Source organism: Larus michahellis, chromosome 3 (genome assembly GCF_964199755.1).
Source record: "Larus michahellis chromosome 3, bLarMic1.1, whole genome shotgun sequence".
Lineage (NCBI taxonomy): Eukaryota > Metazoa > Chordata > Aves > Charadriiformes > Laridae > Larus > Larus michahellis.
In genome coordinates, this window is record NC_133898.1 from 91,402,247 (window position 1) to 91,417,494 (window position 15,248).

General features: G+C 36.8%; 1 protein-coding gene across 3 annotated transcripts in view; it reads left to right on the forward strand.

Annotated features, from left to right (window-relative positions):
- Window positions 1-15,248, forward strand: part of RNGTT (RNA guanylyltransferase and 5'-phosphatase) — a 191,387-nt gene that overhangs the window by 75,922 nt on the left and 100,217 nt on the right. For all 3 annotated transcript variants that reach the window (XM_074581167.1, XM_074581166.1, XM_074581169.1), the window contains one exon: window positions 1,935-2,099. In XM_074581167.1, the coding sequence (XP_074437268.1) occupies window positions 1,935-2,099 (165 nt within the window). The remainder of the gene's footprint in view (window positions 1-1,934; window positions 2,100-15,248) is intronic.

Genomic DNA, 15,248 nt, shown 5'->3' on the forward strand with positions numbered 1-15,248 from the left:
CTCTCTAAATAACTTTACTGCTTATTGGAAGCTCAAATATTTGAAACATTAATTAGTTCATTTGCTGTTTCAGACCTACTCGTAAAAGGCAGCTGAGTGGAAAAACTACTATAGGGAAGAGAGCTTGTGCACTAGATCTTGCTGAAACTTACCTAGAGAACAGTTTCTGGCGTTCTTTGAAATAATAAACAACGTGGATACACATTTCCCAAGAAAGAATTCTTCAATCAGTTCTTCAGTCAGTTGTTACAGAGGTCAAGATGTGTTGTCTGTGTTTTGATTAGATATACAAACCAGGACAAGCACAATCACTGTACAGATGAGTTCTCAAGTATGCTGTACATGGGGGAAGAAAGAAAGAGAGAACTAGAGAAAGAAGGACAGAAAGAAAGAAAAGATTGATTCTCCAGAATTTTGATGTACCGCCCTTAAAGCTCTGTAAATGGTTCAGCTGTGTTCTGCAATGAATGAAGAATGAGCTACTTTCTTGCCTCTCGGATTTTCCCATACTCTAATTTTCCATTCATTTGAATGGCTCTTTACTAATAACACCTCCATATATGAAAGGAAAGCAACGGTGAAGGCAAAGTTAACAGCCAAATAGGCTTTATTCTTCAAGCATAGATCAATGGGCAGAGATTAGGAGACGTTTCACCCATGTTGCCACTGGCTTTGTGCAGAATGTGCAGAGAGGCTGTGCTGCCTCTCCTATAGATTGAAGCCGAGTCCTGTAAGAAAGTGGTTGTGAATTACATGTGGTAGGGGAGCAATGCATAGTTTTTAAAGCTGTTGCAATGAACAATTGAGGACTTTTGATAGAGATCTAGTAAGGATCTAATGCTAGGAAAGAAATGTAAGGGAAATTTACAGCCCCTTGGGGAGCATGAAATGCAGAAGTTTGTAGTGAAAGCCAGGATGAGTTTGGAAAGAACTTGTTTAAACTCATGTTGGCCTAAAAATGGCATTCCATTTTTCTCCTAATTAAGGTATCTGTTCAGATACTACTCATTCTATCTCTTACCTTTGTATGTGTCATCAGGATGTCATTTTGCCATTTATTTTCTTTGCATTCTTTCAGATTGACCAGTTCTGATTCTCTTTGATGCACGTTAGAGCAGGGCTTTTTTCCTTTTAGATTCTCTTTCCATTTCTCTTCTAGCTGCATTTAGTACAGGAAATACCTGATTGCTGGTTCTCTTGCTCATCTGTACTGCCGCCGTTGATGATTAGAGTCCCACGTCTTCTCAGTTTCCTGTGCTCATTGCTTTCAACTTTTAAAAAATTCTGATTTTGAAGCCAAAGCTCTGTGAGCTTATTCTCTGTGGACCATGAAAGGGATGGTTTTTGAAAATTATTTTTTTGTGTGAATGGGGTGGCAAAATGAGGGATGATCTCCTGTAAATAACTTCCAATGCTGTATCATGCTTGTACACAAATCTGTGAGTTTTGTGCCGTATTGCTATGAAAGCAGCATGTCTGATTGAAACTAACTTTAGAATTTCTAAGTTGCCAGTTGCTTATTTTCTCTTAGTGATATCTGCAGTGTGCTCTCCTCTCTATCTAACGCTCAAAATATAATAAATTCCATTACAAGCATTTATTAATCTGACAAATGCGCATTTTGAATGCTCATACTGATCTGATGCAATGCACCAAATGTATAAAGAGCAATGGGAAGCTGCTGTTTTATTTCAGGTCTTGAATATGCTTGAATATGTATGATAGGTTTTTATCTTTCTGAATCTTGAACTTTGATTAAATCTCTTGCAGCCTGAAACAAATCCTTGAAAACCAAGTATTTGGCAAAAACATGTAGTAATTTGATAATATTTTTATGCGTCTGTATGATTCTAAATATTGTGTCAGGAAAACTTAGACTGTTCAAATAATTTGGTAAGTGTTTGATTTTAATATTGATTTTTGTAACTTGGCAGGGACAGCCTGTTGGAGACTGTGATTTTAATGTTCGACTTGCATGTATAGAGAAAGAGATTATATTTCCACGACACGAAAAGATGAAAAATGGTCTTATTGACAAAGCACAGGAACCATTCAGTGTTCGAAACAAACCATTTTTCGACATCTACACTTCAAGAAAGGTAAACTTGGTTTCAGTTGTTTATGTTGTGGTGCTGAAGGCAGCAAAGCAGTGTTGGGTACAGCTTTTTTAGCTTCCAGTGAGTTTCTCTGCTAACCGAGTGTTTGGCAATGCTTGGGGGGCGATTGGCAGTTTGGGACACGCTGAAAAGTGGTTTTAGGCTACCAGCTTCTTCTGAATTACTACTTCCCCATAGTTTAAACCTGTACTTTTGTAAAACCTAATTCTTTAGTTTCGTAGTGTTGAATGATGGTATAGAAGTTCATAGCTTTAGGTCTGAAATGTCACTGAGCTCAAGGGAATGTCTGAGAGCTATGTTGCCTATGCTGTCCTCTTTCATAGGTAAGAATATAACGTTCTTTTTACTTCTAAGTCCCCATTTGGCCATAGTATAAGAATCATGAGTTGTGCTTGAACTCCCACTTCATGTTCAGCAGTGATTACTAAGAGCCCATTCTAGTTAACGTTTCCACATTTTACTTATTAAAATAATGCCCTAGGTCTTCTGAAGTGGTGCATATGACTTGCAAATATACATATGAGTTCCTATCTTTCATTGTGCACTCTTTGCTTCAGTATAGACATATCCTAACATTTTGTAAAATACTTTTATTCTCTTCTGTGAATTAAATGGCTCCTGGATAATACTTTCTTCTCGAGGAACACATTTTTTCTCAGCACTGCTGTTAGAAGCAGTCTTATGTCTCATCAACACAGAGCAATGAACATCAGATTGTCGGCTTCCATTTGCTTTTGTCACTTCCTTGACCCAGTAGCAGGTAATGAGTCTTGCCCCAAGAGGAGCAGTAATGGTATATTGGCTAACCAAGAGTGAGTGAAAAGTAAATAAAGAGATAAGGCATAAGCTGGACTTAAAAAAAAGAAAGAAAACAACTGGCAGGGAGTAGCTGTCTTTGTAAAGTTTAATTCACAAACAATTCTATGAGAACTTTGTGTGGATAAAACACTATAAGTGTTTTGATCACTTCTCTATATTTGTGTCATTGCATTTTTGGGTTGTCTGTTTAAGATCAACGTTGTAAAACTGAACTAAATTTTTCATGGAAGGAAAAAGGCTGTTTGTCTAGGATGCATAATTTTGAGCTTGAAATTAAAAGAAAATAGAACAAAAGGAGCACATCTTAAAAATGGGTTCTTACATAAATTTATAGTTTCTTGAAGTGGTCTGAAGACCCAGGTTTTTTAATCTAATTTAAAAATCACAGGAAGAACGTGCTTGGAAGCATTCGTAGACAAATTTCTAGGTAAAACCTATCTGTAAACAAATCTCATGCTAGCTATTGAAATGGTCCTCTGCTTCCCAAAACCTAGGAAATTAAAATTAAGCTCAATGTCTTTCTCTTGCCTGTCTAAAGGAGATTTCTGAATTGTCCATGTGTGTTCCAGGGTATTTTAACAATTCTGGCTTTGGCCCTTTTTAAAGTCAGCGCTGAAATTATGCTATTTACTGGGCTTTCTTTGCCTTTCTCAAAGCTCTGAGCATAAACTCTTTAAGACATCGACTGTCTTATTACCCAGCAGTAAAACATCAAATATGTTGGTGAGGGGGAAAAAAAAAAAATATACATGGTTGGAATGTTTTGTTTTGTTGGTTTTTTTTGGTTTTTTTTGTTGGTTTTTTTAATAGACTTATAATTGCTTTTGACACTAATGGTTGGACAATATTTCTTTATTTTGTCCTTGGCTTTGCCACCAGGTTTGATTAACTTGTGAATTATGGAATGAAGCAGTTATCTGGCCAATTTTCTTCACTTTTGTGAAGAATATTCCTGTATGCAGCAGTTGGAGATACACACAGAGGGCAGGAGGGTTAGAGTTACTGGCAGTGCAGAGCAAATAGCCAGTGTTGTTTTTCTTATTTGAATCGTTTCAGATATTAATGATTTATCTACACTGTATGCTCTGTGTGTATTAGATCAAATTGGTAGGAAAACAAAGCAAAACAACAAAACAAAGAGTAGTATGCTGGGTTTTATCAATCTATATGTTTTGAAAGATTATTTGTTTTAACTAGGCCTCTTTTTGTCAGTTAATTTTCCTGCCAGTTAGAGTGAGTAAAAGTCAACGGCTGGTTTGCACTACGGTTATATAGCATGTTTGCTTTCTCTGAAATAAGAGTGTCTATATGCTTTAATTATTGGAATATTAGGGTTTAGTGTGGGTTTTCTGGTGGGGTTTTTTTGATTATTTTTTTTTTTTTTGGCGAGTGTTTGGTTTTGGAGTAGTTTTTTTTTTAGGTGGCAGACAGGGCAGACTCTAAAGCTTTCTACATTTTGGGTTTGAAATAACCATAGGTTTCAAACTTTTCTTTTTGTACAGTCTACATTATAGGTTTTAAACAATCCTGGTCCTCATTTAAAGGCACTCTTATCTAGTGAAACACGTTCATTATACTGCTGTTATAACAAAACTTCTAATGAAGCTTTAAATCTAATTGTTGTTTTCAATAAGTAAGAAGTTGTATGTTAATATAGAAGAATTGTTTTTATGCCCTATGATAACTGTAAGGAATTTTAGGTAGTACTGCCAGTATCGATGTTGAATTTTATCTAAGGCAATATTGATAAATGATTAAGTGAAATGATTGTAGATTCAAAATAGATTTCAAATCTGTATCTGCTCAAAAGAATAATAGTCATAAAAATACATTCCCAAAAGAACATTTAGACTAAGAATTATTGTTTCTGTTATTTACCTCAAAAATACATTTTTGTTTAATTACTTCTGTGAACTTGATGAGTGTGATTTCCTGTAACACTTGCTTAGGATAATGAAACAGGGATTGCATCTTCATATCCATCACAACTTCATGAACAGAATTTTTCATTATATATGGTCAGAATAGGCGATTGTTTTGAAGCATTGCCTTATTCTGAAAGAGGACTGTTTAAAAATAGTATTGCTTTGCCCAAAAGATCTTTTTCCTATGTTTATTCAGTCATCTCTGCAACTATAGCAACAAATGTAGTCATAGCGGTGAATACCTCATTAGTATAGCTGAAAGAGCAAGCTGGGTTTCTCTTGCATCAGTGACAAATGTCATGACAGGGTTTACCAACTCGGTATGCAGCACAGCAAGGTCTGCAGGGAGACAAGGAATTCCTTCTACCTTCTAAGTCCGCTCGTGTTCAGATTGACTCAGCATATCCGTCCATCAGTCTCCAGAGGTGGTGGCAGCAGAATGGATGCTAAAGGACTGACAAATGGCATCTACTTAAGTAGATCTTTTCCTTATGTTTAATTAGCCATTTTCCTTCTTCTTCTCCAAGAACAGCAGGATTCTTTCATCTTTAGAATTCTTTGAGTATGTCGCGAAGGTTTTTTTGAAGTGTAGCTGGGTTTTGCTTAGGGTCAAGAAAAGAATCAAGTGTCCTTCTGAATTACTGCAGCTGGAACCACACATCACATCTTATTTTTGTTTTGAGAAACTTGCATTTTTGAAATATGTTCCCAGGGCACAGTTTGCGACCTCAAAAGTAAATATTGTAGAACCTTCCCTTCACAGCCTCCCTCCATCATTCCTTTCTATGACCTGAGTTAAGACATAGTGTTCCAAACTGAAAGCCATTGTTGGCCATTCTTCCTATTAACAATAGCATGTATCAGTAACTGTGTGTTAGCTTGGGTGGACTGTAGGAAGATTACTCAAAAAGGCCAGGAGTCTCAGCGCTACATGTAATAGCAGAATTAAGTTGCTAAAACTTTTAATTGTACCAGGAAAAACGAATGTTGTCCACATAGGTTTAGTTATTTTCAGTGAAAATGTGGAAGTAATTACTTGAAACAGCAGTAAACTTTGTATTGTGTTATATAATATGTCAAATAATGAAATTGTTCTTAGAGTTATGGATTTGGCACTTTAATACCAGAGTTAGAGTACTGGCTGTTGTTTTTTTTCTAATCTAAAAATCAATTTATTGTGAAATGAAATGCACTTTAAAAGTGCAATTATAAAGTATGGCAGCATTATAACTGTGCCTTGACATTTGTTGGTGGTACTCGATTTTGGAAATAAGGACTATATCTTTACAATGTTATATCTTTATAATGTTGTCTTGAACATTATTTTAGGATGTTTTGGTGGGCTTTTGTTTGGTTTTTGTAAGACTGAGTTTTGGTGGTGAGAGGAAGAAAAGAAAGGGACAGTCAACTGGGGACAGGTTGTATATTTTCAGAATCTCTGAAAGTGTTACCTTATTAAACTTTGATATTGATGGAGACAGCAGTTCACTAAATCTGTCTGCCTCTATAATCGAAGAATTGTTTACTCTTTTAGTGTTAGCTGGGAACACATGTAGTCTGTAGGCGATTTTGCCTTTTAATGTAACTTCCAAATTCTTTTAGAAAGATATTTTTGAGCAATGTTAAATCTTAGCTGTTTGTCATTACACTTGCACGATTGGGCACTTTTGTTGTGTAGCTTGCTTTCTTCTCACGTATTAGTGTGCATGAGAATTCAAGGAGATGACATGGTCAAATCTGCCAGCTCTCCCACCCATCATGTAAGGATAGCAGCAGTCCGTGGAAGAAGCTGAGTTTTAGGCTTCCTTGATGATAAAGTAGTAAAGGCCAATGAGGTTAATGCTTCATAAGCTGCATATTCCTAGCCTTGGAGCCTTAGCTTTTTATTTATACAAATATTTGAGGATTTTCAACAAGGACATTATCTTCATTATATTAGCCAGGTACAGAGAAATAATCAATACAGGTACACAGAAATAATCAAACTCTTGGAAATTATGTAAGTCTCAGCTTTCATTGCGTAAACCAACTCACAGTATTTTGAGAGGCTCTTTTGTGTGGACAGTCCCAGCTCGGATCACTGAAGCCTATTGTCTAGTGAAAATGCTGTCTAGCAGGAGTAGAAAAAAAGTTCCTTTCTCTGTGGTCCGTGGTCCCGTGGAGAATTGTGCCCATCACTCTCAATGGAACAATAGGGCTAAAGGTTAAACAATGATACAGGTCAAATGAACAACCTTTTTCAAATGTTAGCATGCTGCATGTCAATGACTTGTCAGTTCTTAGAATATTACCTGATTTTAAAATGACAGCTTGTCCTAGAGGAATTAGAATGAAGGTGAGTAATCTCTGCTACAAGATTAAATGGTCTAGGATCTTCTTGAAAATTTTCAGTCAAATCTGTGAACTGACGACTTATTTTGTTCTCCTAGTTTATTTGACATTTGAATTTTTTTTTCCTTGAAACTGCTTTTGTTGTAGTTAGGATAGGTGCAATGTTTAAAAGTTTGTACCAATAAATGTATAGCTACTGTTGAGGTGGTTTGCTTTGAAAAATTAAGTGGCCGTGGACCTCTGATGTAGGCGATTGTATAAGTACGTGGCTTGCTGATATTGATGTGAAGTATTTTGCAGGCAGCTGAGGCAACTGTAAGCTAGTCTTTGCATGGCCTAAAAAAATGAACCCTGATAAAAGGCAGGATATGTGGAACATAGCTCATCCATGTCTGACAAGAGAGCTGTTAACCCAAAAACTGACTGTAAATGACCACAAAGCCCTGTCTTCTGTCACCAAGTAGCCTACAGACAAAAAACGTGGAGAAGATTTGCAGTCATGGGACAGAAAATGAAAGAATTCAATGGCAGCAATGGCAGCAGCAGAAGTGTCAAATAATCTCTGTCTATTTATTGGGGATTTTAAATTCCACATCTCCATGGAGGGGGAATGTTACCATCTGGAGGGTTTTTAATGCCAAAAAGATTTGTTTCCTCTGTTTTTATTTTTGTTTTTATTTTCTATGCCTTAAGGAGTAGCTTATTCGGCTCACCTTTCAATCCTGCACTTCCTGACCCAGAGTTGGCAGTCACTTTTTGGTGTCTGGCCTACACCATAGTCCTCACTCCATCTGTTCTGTACCAGGTTTTTGGCCTGTTTATCATCTCATCTCCTTTTAATTATCTTCTAACCCATCTCCCCTCTACCATTTTGTTTCTGTTTGCTTTTATTTCTTTACTTCGTGTATTTCTTCCTCACTTTGTCCTATTCCATCTCCCCAGAAATGGGAAGTCAAATGTTGTAAAAGCAGTATTGCCTTATTCCACCCTCAGATGATTTTGTGCTCGTGGTTATCTTCACTCAGATTTTCTTTTTGGAGTGCTTTTCTTCCTATAAATGCAAATACTGATTGACCTGAGGAACCTAGTAAACAAGTAGTGAATAAGAAGCTGGAAAGATGTTACCTTATGCTTATATTAGAATTTGAAATCTTCACTTGGCAGCTTTCCTGTATCCCAGCATGTAGAACTTCAGCCTGATTTTTCAAAATGATTTTACCATGTGAATTTTGAAGGTAAGGACAAACAACCAAACCAGGTGGAACCTTTGTAAATTGTAGTATGAAACAGAAGGCCAAACTCTGGCTGTTGAGCTGAATGTAGCTTACCACCACTTAAGATTTGGTGCTTGAACTGGGGCTGTTTCATGCAACCAGCACTGTAGTGATGTGGTTACTGTTTGTTAAACATAATTTCTGGCAGTGGGAAGATGAGGGTGGCAGGGACTTTGTAGGCCAGGGGTGGGGTATCTGGCTGCCTCTGGGTGTTCGTTTGGTTTCTGTGGGACAGGGAGGCTGCAGTTATGTGGTTAGATTTGGTTTACGCCAAAAGATTTTCTCTCATGCTAGGGAAAAAAAAAAAAAAAGACTCATCTATGGCTAACTTTTCAGCCTATACTCTGGTGGAGTCACTTGAGGAGACCCGTTTGTGAACAAGAATCTGTGTTCATTTCCTAGAGTTAACAAAAGAGGATTAGGCTACTTGCTTTTGATTATTATTAGTTGTGATGTTGAAGGTCAAGTATAATATTTCAGCACAGGATAATTTTGGTTAGGGAAAGGGGGAAATAGGTTTTTGCTTTTGGTTTAAGAAATTATTCACGCATTAGTTACATTCCCCATTTTTCGGAAAATGATATACTGAAGTTAAAACAGTCTCGAACATTTCCATGAAGGATTATTTTCATAACTAGTGGGCCATGTTGGATATTGCTAGTGGTACAAATTAAATTAATGTAGAATAATTCAGATGTGGAATATGTAAGTGGAATATATAATTGCATTCTGACTTGCCAAACTATCGTGTGGAAAAGAAAACAAAGAAGCTAGTGGAAAAATAAAAGCCTATGGATAAAGCATTACACTTGGTGCACATTGTAAGTTTAAACATCAGAACAGTACATATTCAACTTAGCTTCTAACATTTTAACATTTGCTTTGAAAAGTCTAACATTTTTCTAAATTATTTCTTCTGTATTTTGTTCTATGAAAATAATATACCTTTCTAAGTAGGAAAAATGTCTTAACAATGATTTCTACTTTCAGTTTTGTGGTGTATTACCAAAACAGAGAAAATGCAAATCTGTTTCACCTAATTACCAGTTGGTATCCCAGTATGGGCAATTGAATCGGTATATTTGATACCTTCCGAATTAGTTTGAGGACTCAGCTGTGGTGACTAAGTAGGTCACTCCACTCATTAGTTGAGGGGCAACTGTTTAATATTGTCCGTTGTGCCACTTCACAGCCTGTCACTTTCCAAACTGCCTCCTGGCAATACAGCTCTGCAGGGAAGCCATCAGCCTTCTCGTATTGGAATGATGTTCAAGAGAAGGGCGCTTAATTTGGATAAAATGAATAAAAACACAGAGAAAATTGTAAAGATGGAGGTGAAATTTAAAGCAATTTATTATGGTATAAGATTATAGGACATCCCTGCTAGCTCTTTTTTTTTCTTGTGATATGCTCAGTTTTGCAAAAAAAATACTGTACAAAATTATCCTTTTTCTTTAAAATCAAGAAATAATAAAATCTTAGCATATTACTGTTATGGCCTTACAGTGGCAAGTTTTAATTTCAACTTTGTAGCAAATAAAGCCCTCAAGTGCCATTGCATAGCAGAAGAATCAGATGTTTTTAAGCATCCCGAATATAGTGTTAAATCTTTAATTTTTGTGTTAAAATCACCGCGTCGGTGCCCAGTGGAATACATTAGACCAGTTTGAATCAGGCATTGTAACAGTAAATGTTTGAAGACTTTATATTCTTGAATATCTGTTTTATGTCTAATTGAATTACTGTATATTCAGATTTGTCTTTGTTGATGAGTCTTAGTGGAAATGCTTAATAAAACATGATCCTTAATTATCTGATTTAATTAAAACAGGCCGGTCCACGTTCCTGACAACCAGAGACTGGATTATGTTGTAGCCGTTTACACAGGGGCTGGATAACAGATAAACCCTATCAAGTTTGTAACACTGGAAGATCATTTAGAGAACAAATTAAAATGTACTTGGCCCCATTGCATTCAAATCAAATGTCATTTTTTCTTTCACATCAGGAGAACTTTTGAATGTTGTATTTGACCAAACCCAGAGTATTAGGGAGATTCTAACCATTAGTGTGAGAACCCTGCTCAGTTTGAGGACACTGGGTAACAGAATTTACTGAGTATCTGCCATCCATTCAGGAATATCACAGATTGTAAATCATTTGTAAATAGGTTGAAGAATTTGCTAGTGGCACCTATTAAACCTCCTTCGGCTCCAGCAGGACTCTGGTCTCCGGCAGATGTGCTTTACCAGGAGAGCACGGGGAAAGTGATGTGGACAAAATCCAGTCCCTAAAAGAAAACACTGAGGGCAGCTCGCAGGTTGAAACAGAGAACTGGCAAGAGCATAGTAAATTAAATGGCCAAGCTATGAAATATATTGCTGTGTTTCTTCAGGTAAAATAAATATGAAATGCTATTGCTGTTTGGCAGTGGCATTCCGTCAGTGCCTCGAGGAATCCGTATTTCTCCCATTTTGAAGCTATCACAAAAGTCAATTAAAGTTTCTTGAAGCAGCCTATTTCTCTTATTTGAAAGAAGCATTTGAAAACATCGTAGTTAATTGCTGTCAATTTCTCAATTGTGTTTTTGAGAAGAGATTGACAGTGAGAAATGCCTAATGCTTATTTTGAATTCAGGAATGCAGATGTGCTGTCAAATTAAGCATTAACACACATAGCGCTCATGTTATTCTTGGGTATTGTTTTGAATATATTATGTACGTGACCTTTGGAGTTGTTCACTCAGAACCAGCAAACTGGTGATAGCTCAGTGGGACTCTTAACCGCAGCGTGCTCTACATTTTTCTAAAATGTTTCTATCCAAATAATTAAGGAACACGGCATATAGCTAGTGTTAGTAGCATATTTAAAGAGTGCAGTTAATGAATTAGCTGCAAAAGATTAAAAATAAAATAGAACCATCACACTTTATTCCCTGCCACCTCTATAATATATTTTATTGCGATTCACTGTAGCATTTTTTTCCCTTGTGACTGGGTAATGAAATCAAGCTAGCATGGTTCTTCCACCTTCTCAATATCGGGTGTTGCATTCTGTCACAGACTACAGTAACTTCCAGTTAATCATATATCTGGGAATGGGTTTTCTTTAAATCTTTTAGAGGAGTAGTAGAAAAGATTTAGAAAATGATATATATGACTTCTCTTGCTTTAAGTTCCTCCCTTGTGTAACTGGCAGCAGTTCCGGTAGGACCTGGGAAAGCTCTGAGAGTCCAGTGTGTGTTATAACTTGTTTTTTTCAGAGGTGCCTCAATCATGACATGAAGCAAGTTGCAGATAGAAGGGATGAGTCTCTTTGGCTTTCTTGCTTGGAGGTGTTGCTCATTCCCCATCACATAAGTATAAACAGGAATTTCTATTGCCTTCCTCTTCTGGAAAGAATACGCAGACCATGGTAAAGACTCTTCTGCAGAATTGCTCTTCTAAATGGCAATCAATGAAGAGTGGTGTCATCAGTTAGAATGCTGATGCCCAGGCACTAGTAGTATGAGTCCTTGTCAGTAACTGGCTGTGAAATTATATGGGTTGAGGAAGAAACTGTACAATAATTACAGTTCTTTGAATTATGATGTTATTTATGGTCTGTGCCCTACTAGCATCAAGTCTTCAGAATACTTGGCTTTTACATCAAGACATCAAGGAGTCTGGGAGCCCTGCACATCGTGTTCTTAGCCAGAAAACAGAACACTTGGAGCTGAAGTACAGACCGCAAGTTATGCTAGTGGCAGCCTGAATCCACAGCCTTTCAGCTTCATCCACTTAGAATGCAAGAGAGCCATCAAATGAGAACATATTTATAATACATCTGAGAGGGCTGTTGTAGCTATGATAGCTGTGAGGTAAATAAGTGTTTATTTCAATCCTCCTGCTGAGTTTCTAACTAGTTTCAGACCAGAGGAGAGTATGTATGTGCCAGGGCAAACCCAGGTCGAATGATGTCACCGTCCTTCATCTCTTTACACACACCTGTCTGTTGCCTTTTCATGTTATTTCAGCCTTGCTGCTCCTACTGTTATTAGTGCAGAGCTTGTGAAAGTTCAGTGGAGGTGCCCAGGTGAGCTCTTATGGCAGCAGCTGAGTTCCTGTCCTGCTGCAAGAGCAGTGAATGGGCTGTACGTGGGAGAGGTGACCCCTGTACAGCTGGCCACCCCCAAAGTGCCGTAAAATACTAGAAAGTGAGCCTGCTGTGAAAAGATTTCTTCTTGCCGTTATCTGTAATTAGAACAAGTGGGAGACTGTCAGTAAACGTTGTCTTGTGGAATATAAATTTCAGGTTCATTGTCTTCTAACATTGTTTTGCTACATGAGCCACTAGTTAGGGCCGTATGTATTTGAATATGGTGAGTGATGCTTTAAAGGATAAAGCAATGTATTCTGTACAGGAATGCTTGCTAAAGGTGATGAAGGAGTGTAGAGAGGAAGCTAGACATACTCGTCTTGCAAAAGAATTTTTGTTACTAGAGACTGGTCAATCTGTGAAGCTAAATTCAGTTGCACTAAACACGCCTTTGGTCAAGCTTTAAGATGACAAGTGCCCGTCTTGCATGCTTGCTTTAATTTGGGCTACAAATTTCCCACCTTTAGCAGGTCTTCTTGTGCTGGATTCTGGTCTAGTGTGTTTAAAATTATTAGGGTAGCTCCCTTACGGAATTCTTAAAATGTACTTCAGTGACCAGTTGTATCCACTGTGCTTTTGTTGTGGCTGTTGGCTATTCCTACACCTAACAGATGGCACTCGCTTAAACTGACAAGCTGTGGGATAGCCAAGCATTACTAATAAAACCTATCACATGTTAAACTTGACCTGACATTAATCAAGTTTTGAATGCTACAAATGATTCATGGATAATAATTAGTCTCTTGATCACATTAGTGAACATCAGTCTCACATTGCTGCCATTATCTGCTTTCATTCTTATAGGGAACAAATCCATTGCAGTAATTAGGTGTTTTTAATGTCTTTTGAGCCAAAATGTTCTGTGTGATTAACTTGGCAAAGAGGTTATTTTTAGTCTTTCAGTATTATTGGTTTCAGAGCTTCTAGTAAATTAACAAACTGAAAGGCATCCAATAAAATAGTATTTTATAAAAAGTATGTATTTTTTAATTTTATCAACTGAGAAAATTCCCATGTGTCTTTATGCAGTCATTTGGTAGAATTTTCATCACAATGTGATTCAGCTGTTGCCACAAATTACACAGTTCAAAATAGTGGTGCTTTTGTTAAACAGATGAACCTTTGGAGTTTACTTTTACCCTTCCTGTTTAGTACCGAATTATTGGTTAACATCAAGTGCTTTCAACACGTATGCACTCATAGACACAAAATAACACTTACGGTTTTTCTCTGTTTATATCTTGACTTAGAATCTTGAGCGGATGGCTGCATGAAAGCTAGGATTTTGAGCTTTAAGTATTTTTTTTTTAAAGGATTTTCATACAATTTGAATTATACACTGGTTTTACATCCCAAGAGCATGAAATTCCTTTTTAAGTAATGAGCAAGTGAGAAGTTTATATTTTGTGTTCCTCATGTAGTTAGGGCAAAGTAGATCATTTCACTGTTTTACTGAAAATGTAGCAGTTATTCTTCAATATGTGTTGGTTCTTAATGAGCATATAAATCTTCTTTAAATAACTACTTCTTAAGGAGTTAAGTTTTTAATTTATTTTCTACAGTTTTTGATCCTACTCTTCCTTTATGCATATTTAAGCCCATTAGCATGGGCCAGGAAATATCTTGTAACTTCATGATTTTTTTAGTATACTAGCTTAAAAATATTTAGTATAAGCTGTGGTTTTCTGACTGTACTCTCAGTTATCATGCTGAATTTCCTTTCTTGCCTCTTTGTTGCTGGTTTCCTGGCAAACAAAAATTGAATGTATTGAAGATATATGGAAGATAAATATAGCCAAATACAATGAATAATTGAGGATGCATTATAGAATTGGACGTGCTATATTATAGAATTTACCCTGCTGTAAAGATACACTTTAATTAATACATTAAATACAGTTTTTCACCTCATTTATTTGACAGTAAGTAGCATATTGTATTTTTATTTCGAAAAGAGAATAATGCAAAGAAAACTGAGTCGTGTTAAATTGATTAAAAATCTGCTCTTCAACGTTTTTAGAGGTGATTTAAATGAAAACATGACATCGTATAAACGAGAGATGGATTACTGGTGTTTGCATGATGTTGAAATGCTACTTACAGCTTTTGGAATCACTGGTTGCAAGCAGAAACATTTATTTGTATGGCCATGTGCTGTCACGCTCATGGTATCACGGGCCCTGCTTTCAGGACCTTCATGGTTAGTTGGAAGGAGCCACTTTGAGCTAAGCAGCCAGCTGTAATGAGCCATCGGCTGGTGAAATTCTTCTTTGGCAAGTGCTCATGTATCCAGAGATCTCGTGGAAGAGGAGGCTTCTGTGGAGCAGAACAGGGAGTGCATTTTTTTTTCTTGCTGCTGTGGCTATCCTGGAATATTCTTTCTCGTCTAGCAGGGTTTTCAACTGATGAAAAAAACGGTAACTCTGAGTTTAGAAGAGACTTTATTGAAATACTGAAAAGTTATATTTGCTTCCTTGTGAAATTTTAAGCTAGTTTTTCTGCCCCAAAATAACCCTCTCAGAGGTGAACTTGATCACTGTCTATTAAATAAAGGAACAAGGAAGAGAAGTTGAAGGAAGAAAAAAAACTTCTGAGAAATAGGCATTAATTTTTTAATTGTGCATGCAATAATTCATTGGAGCAAC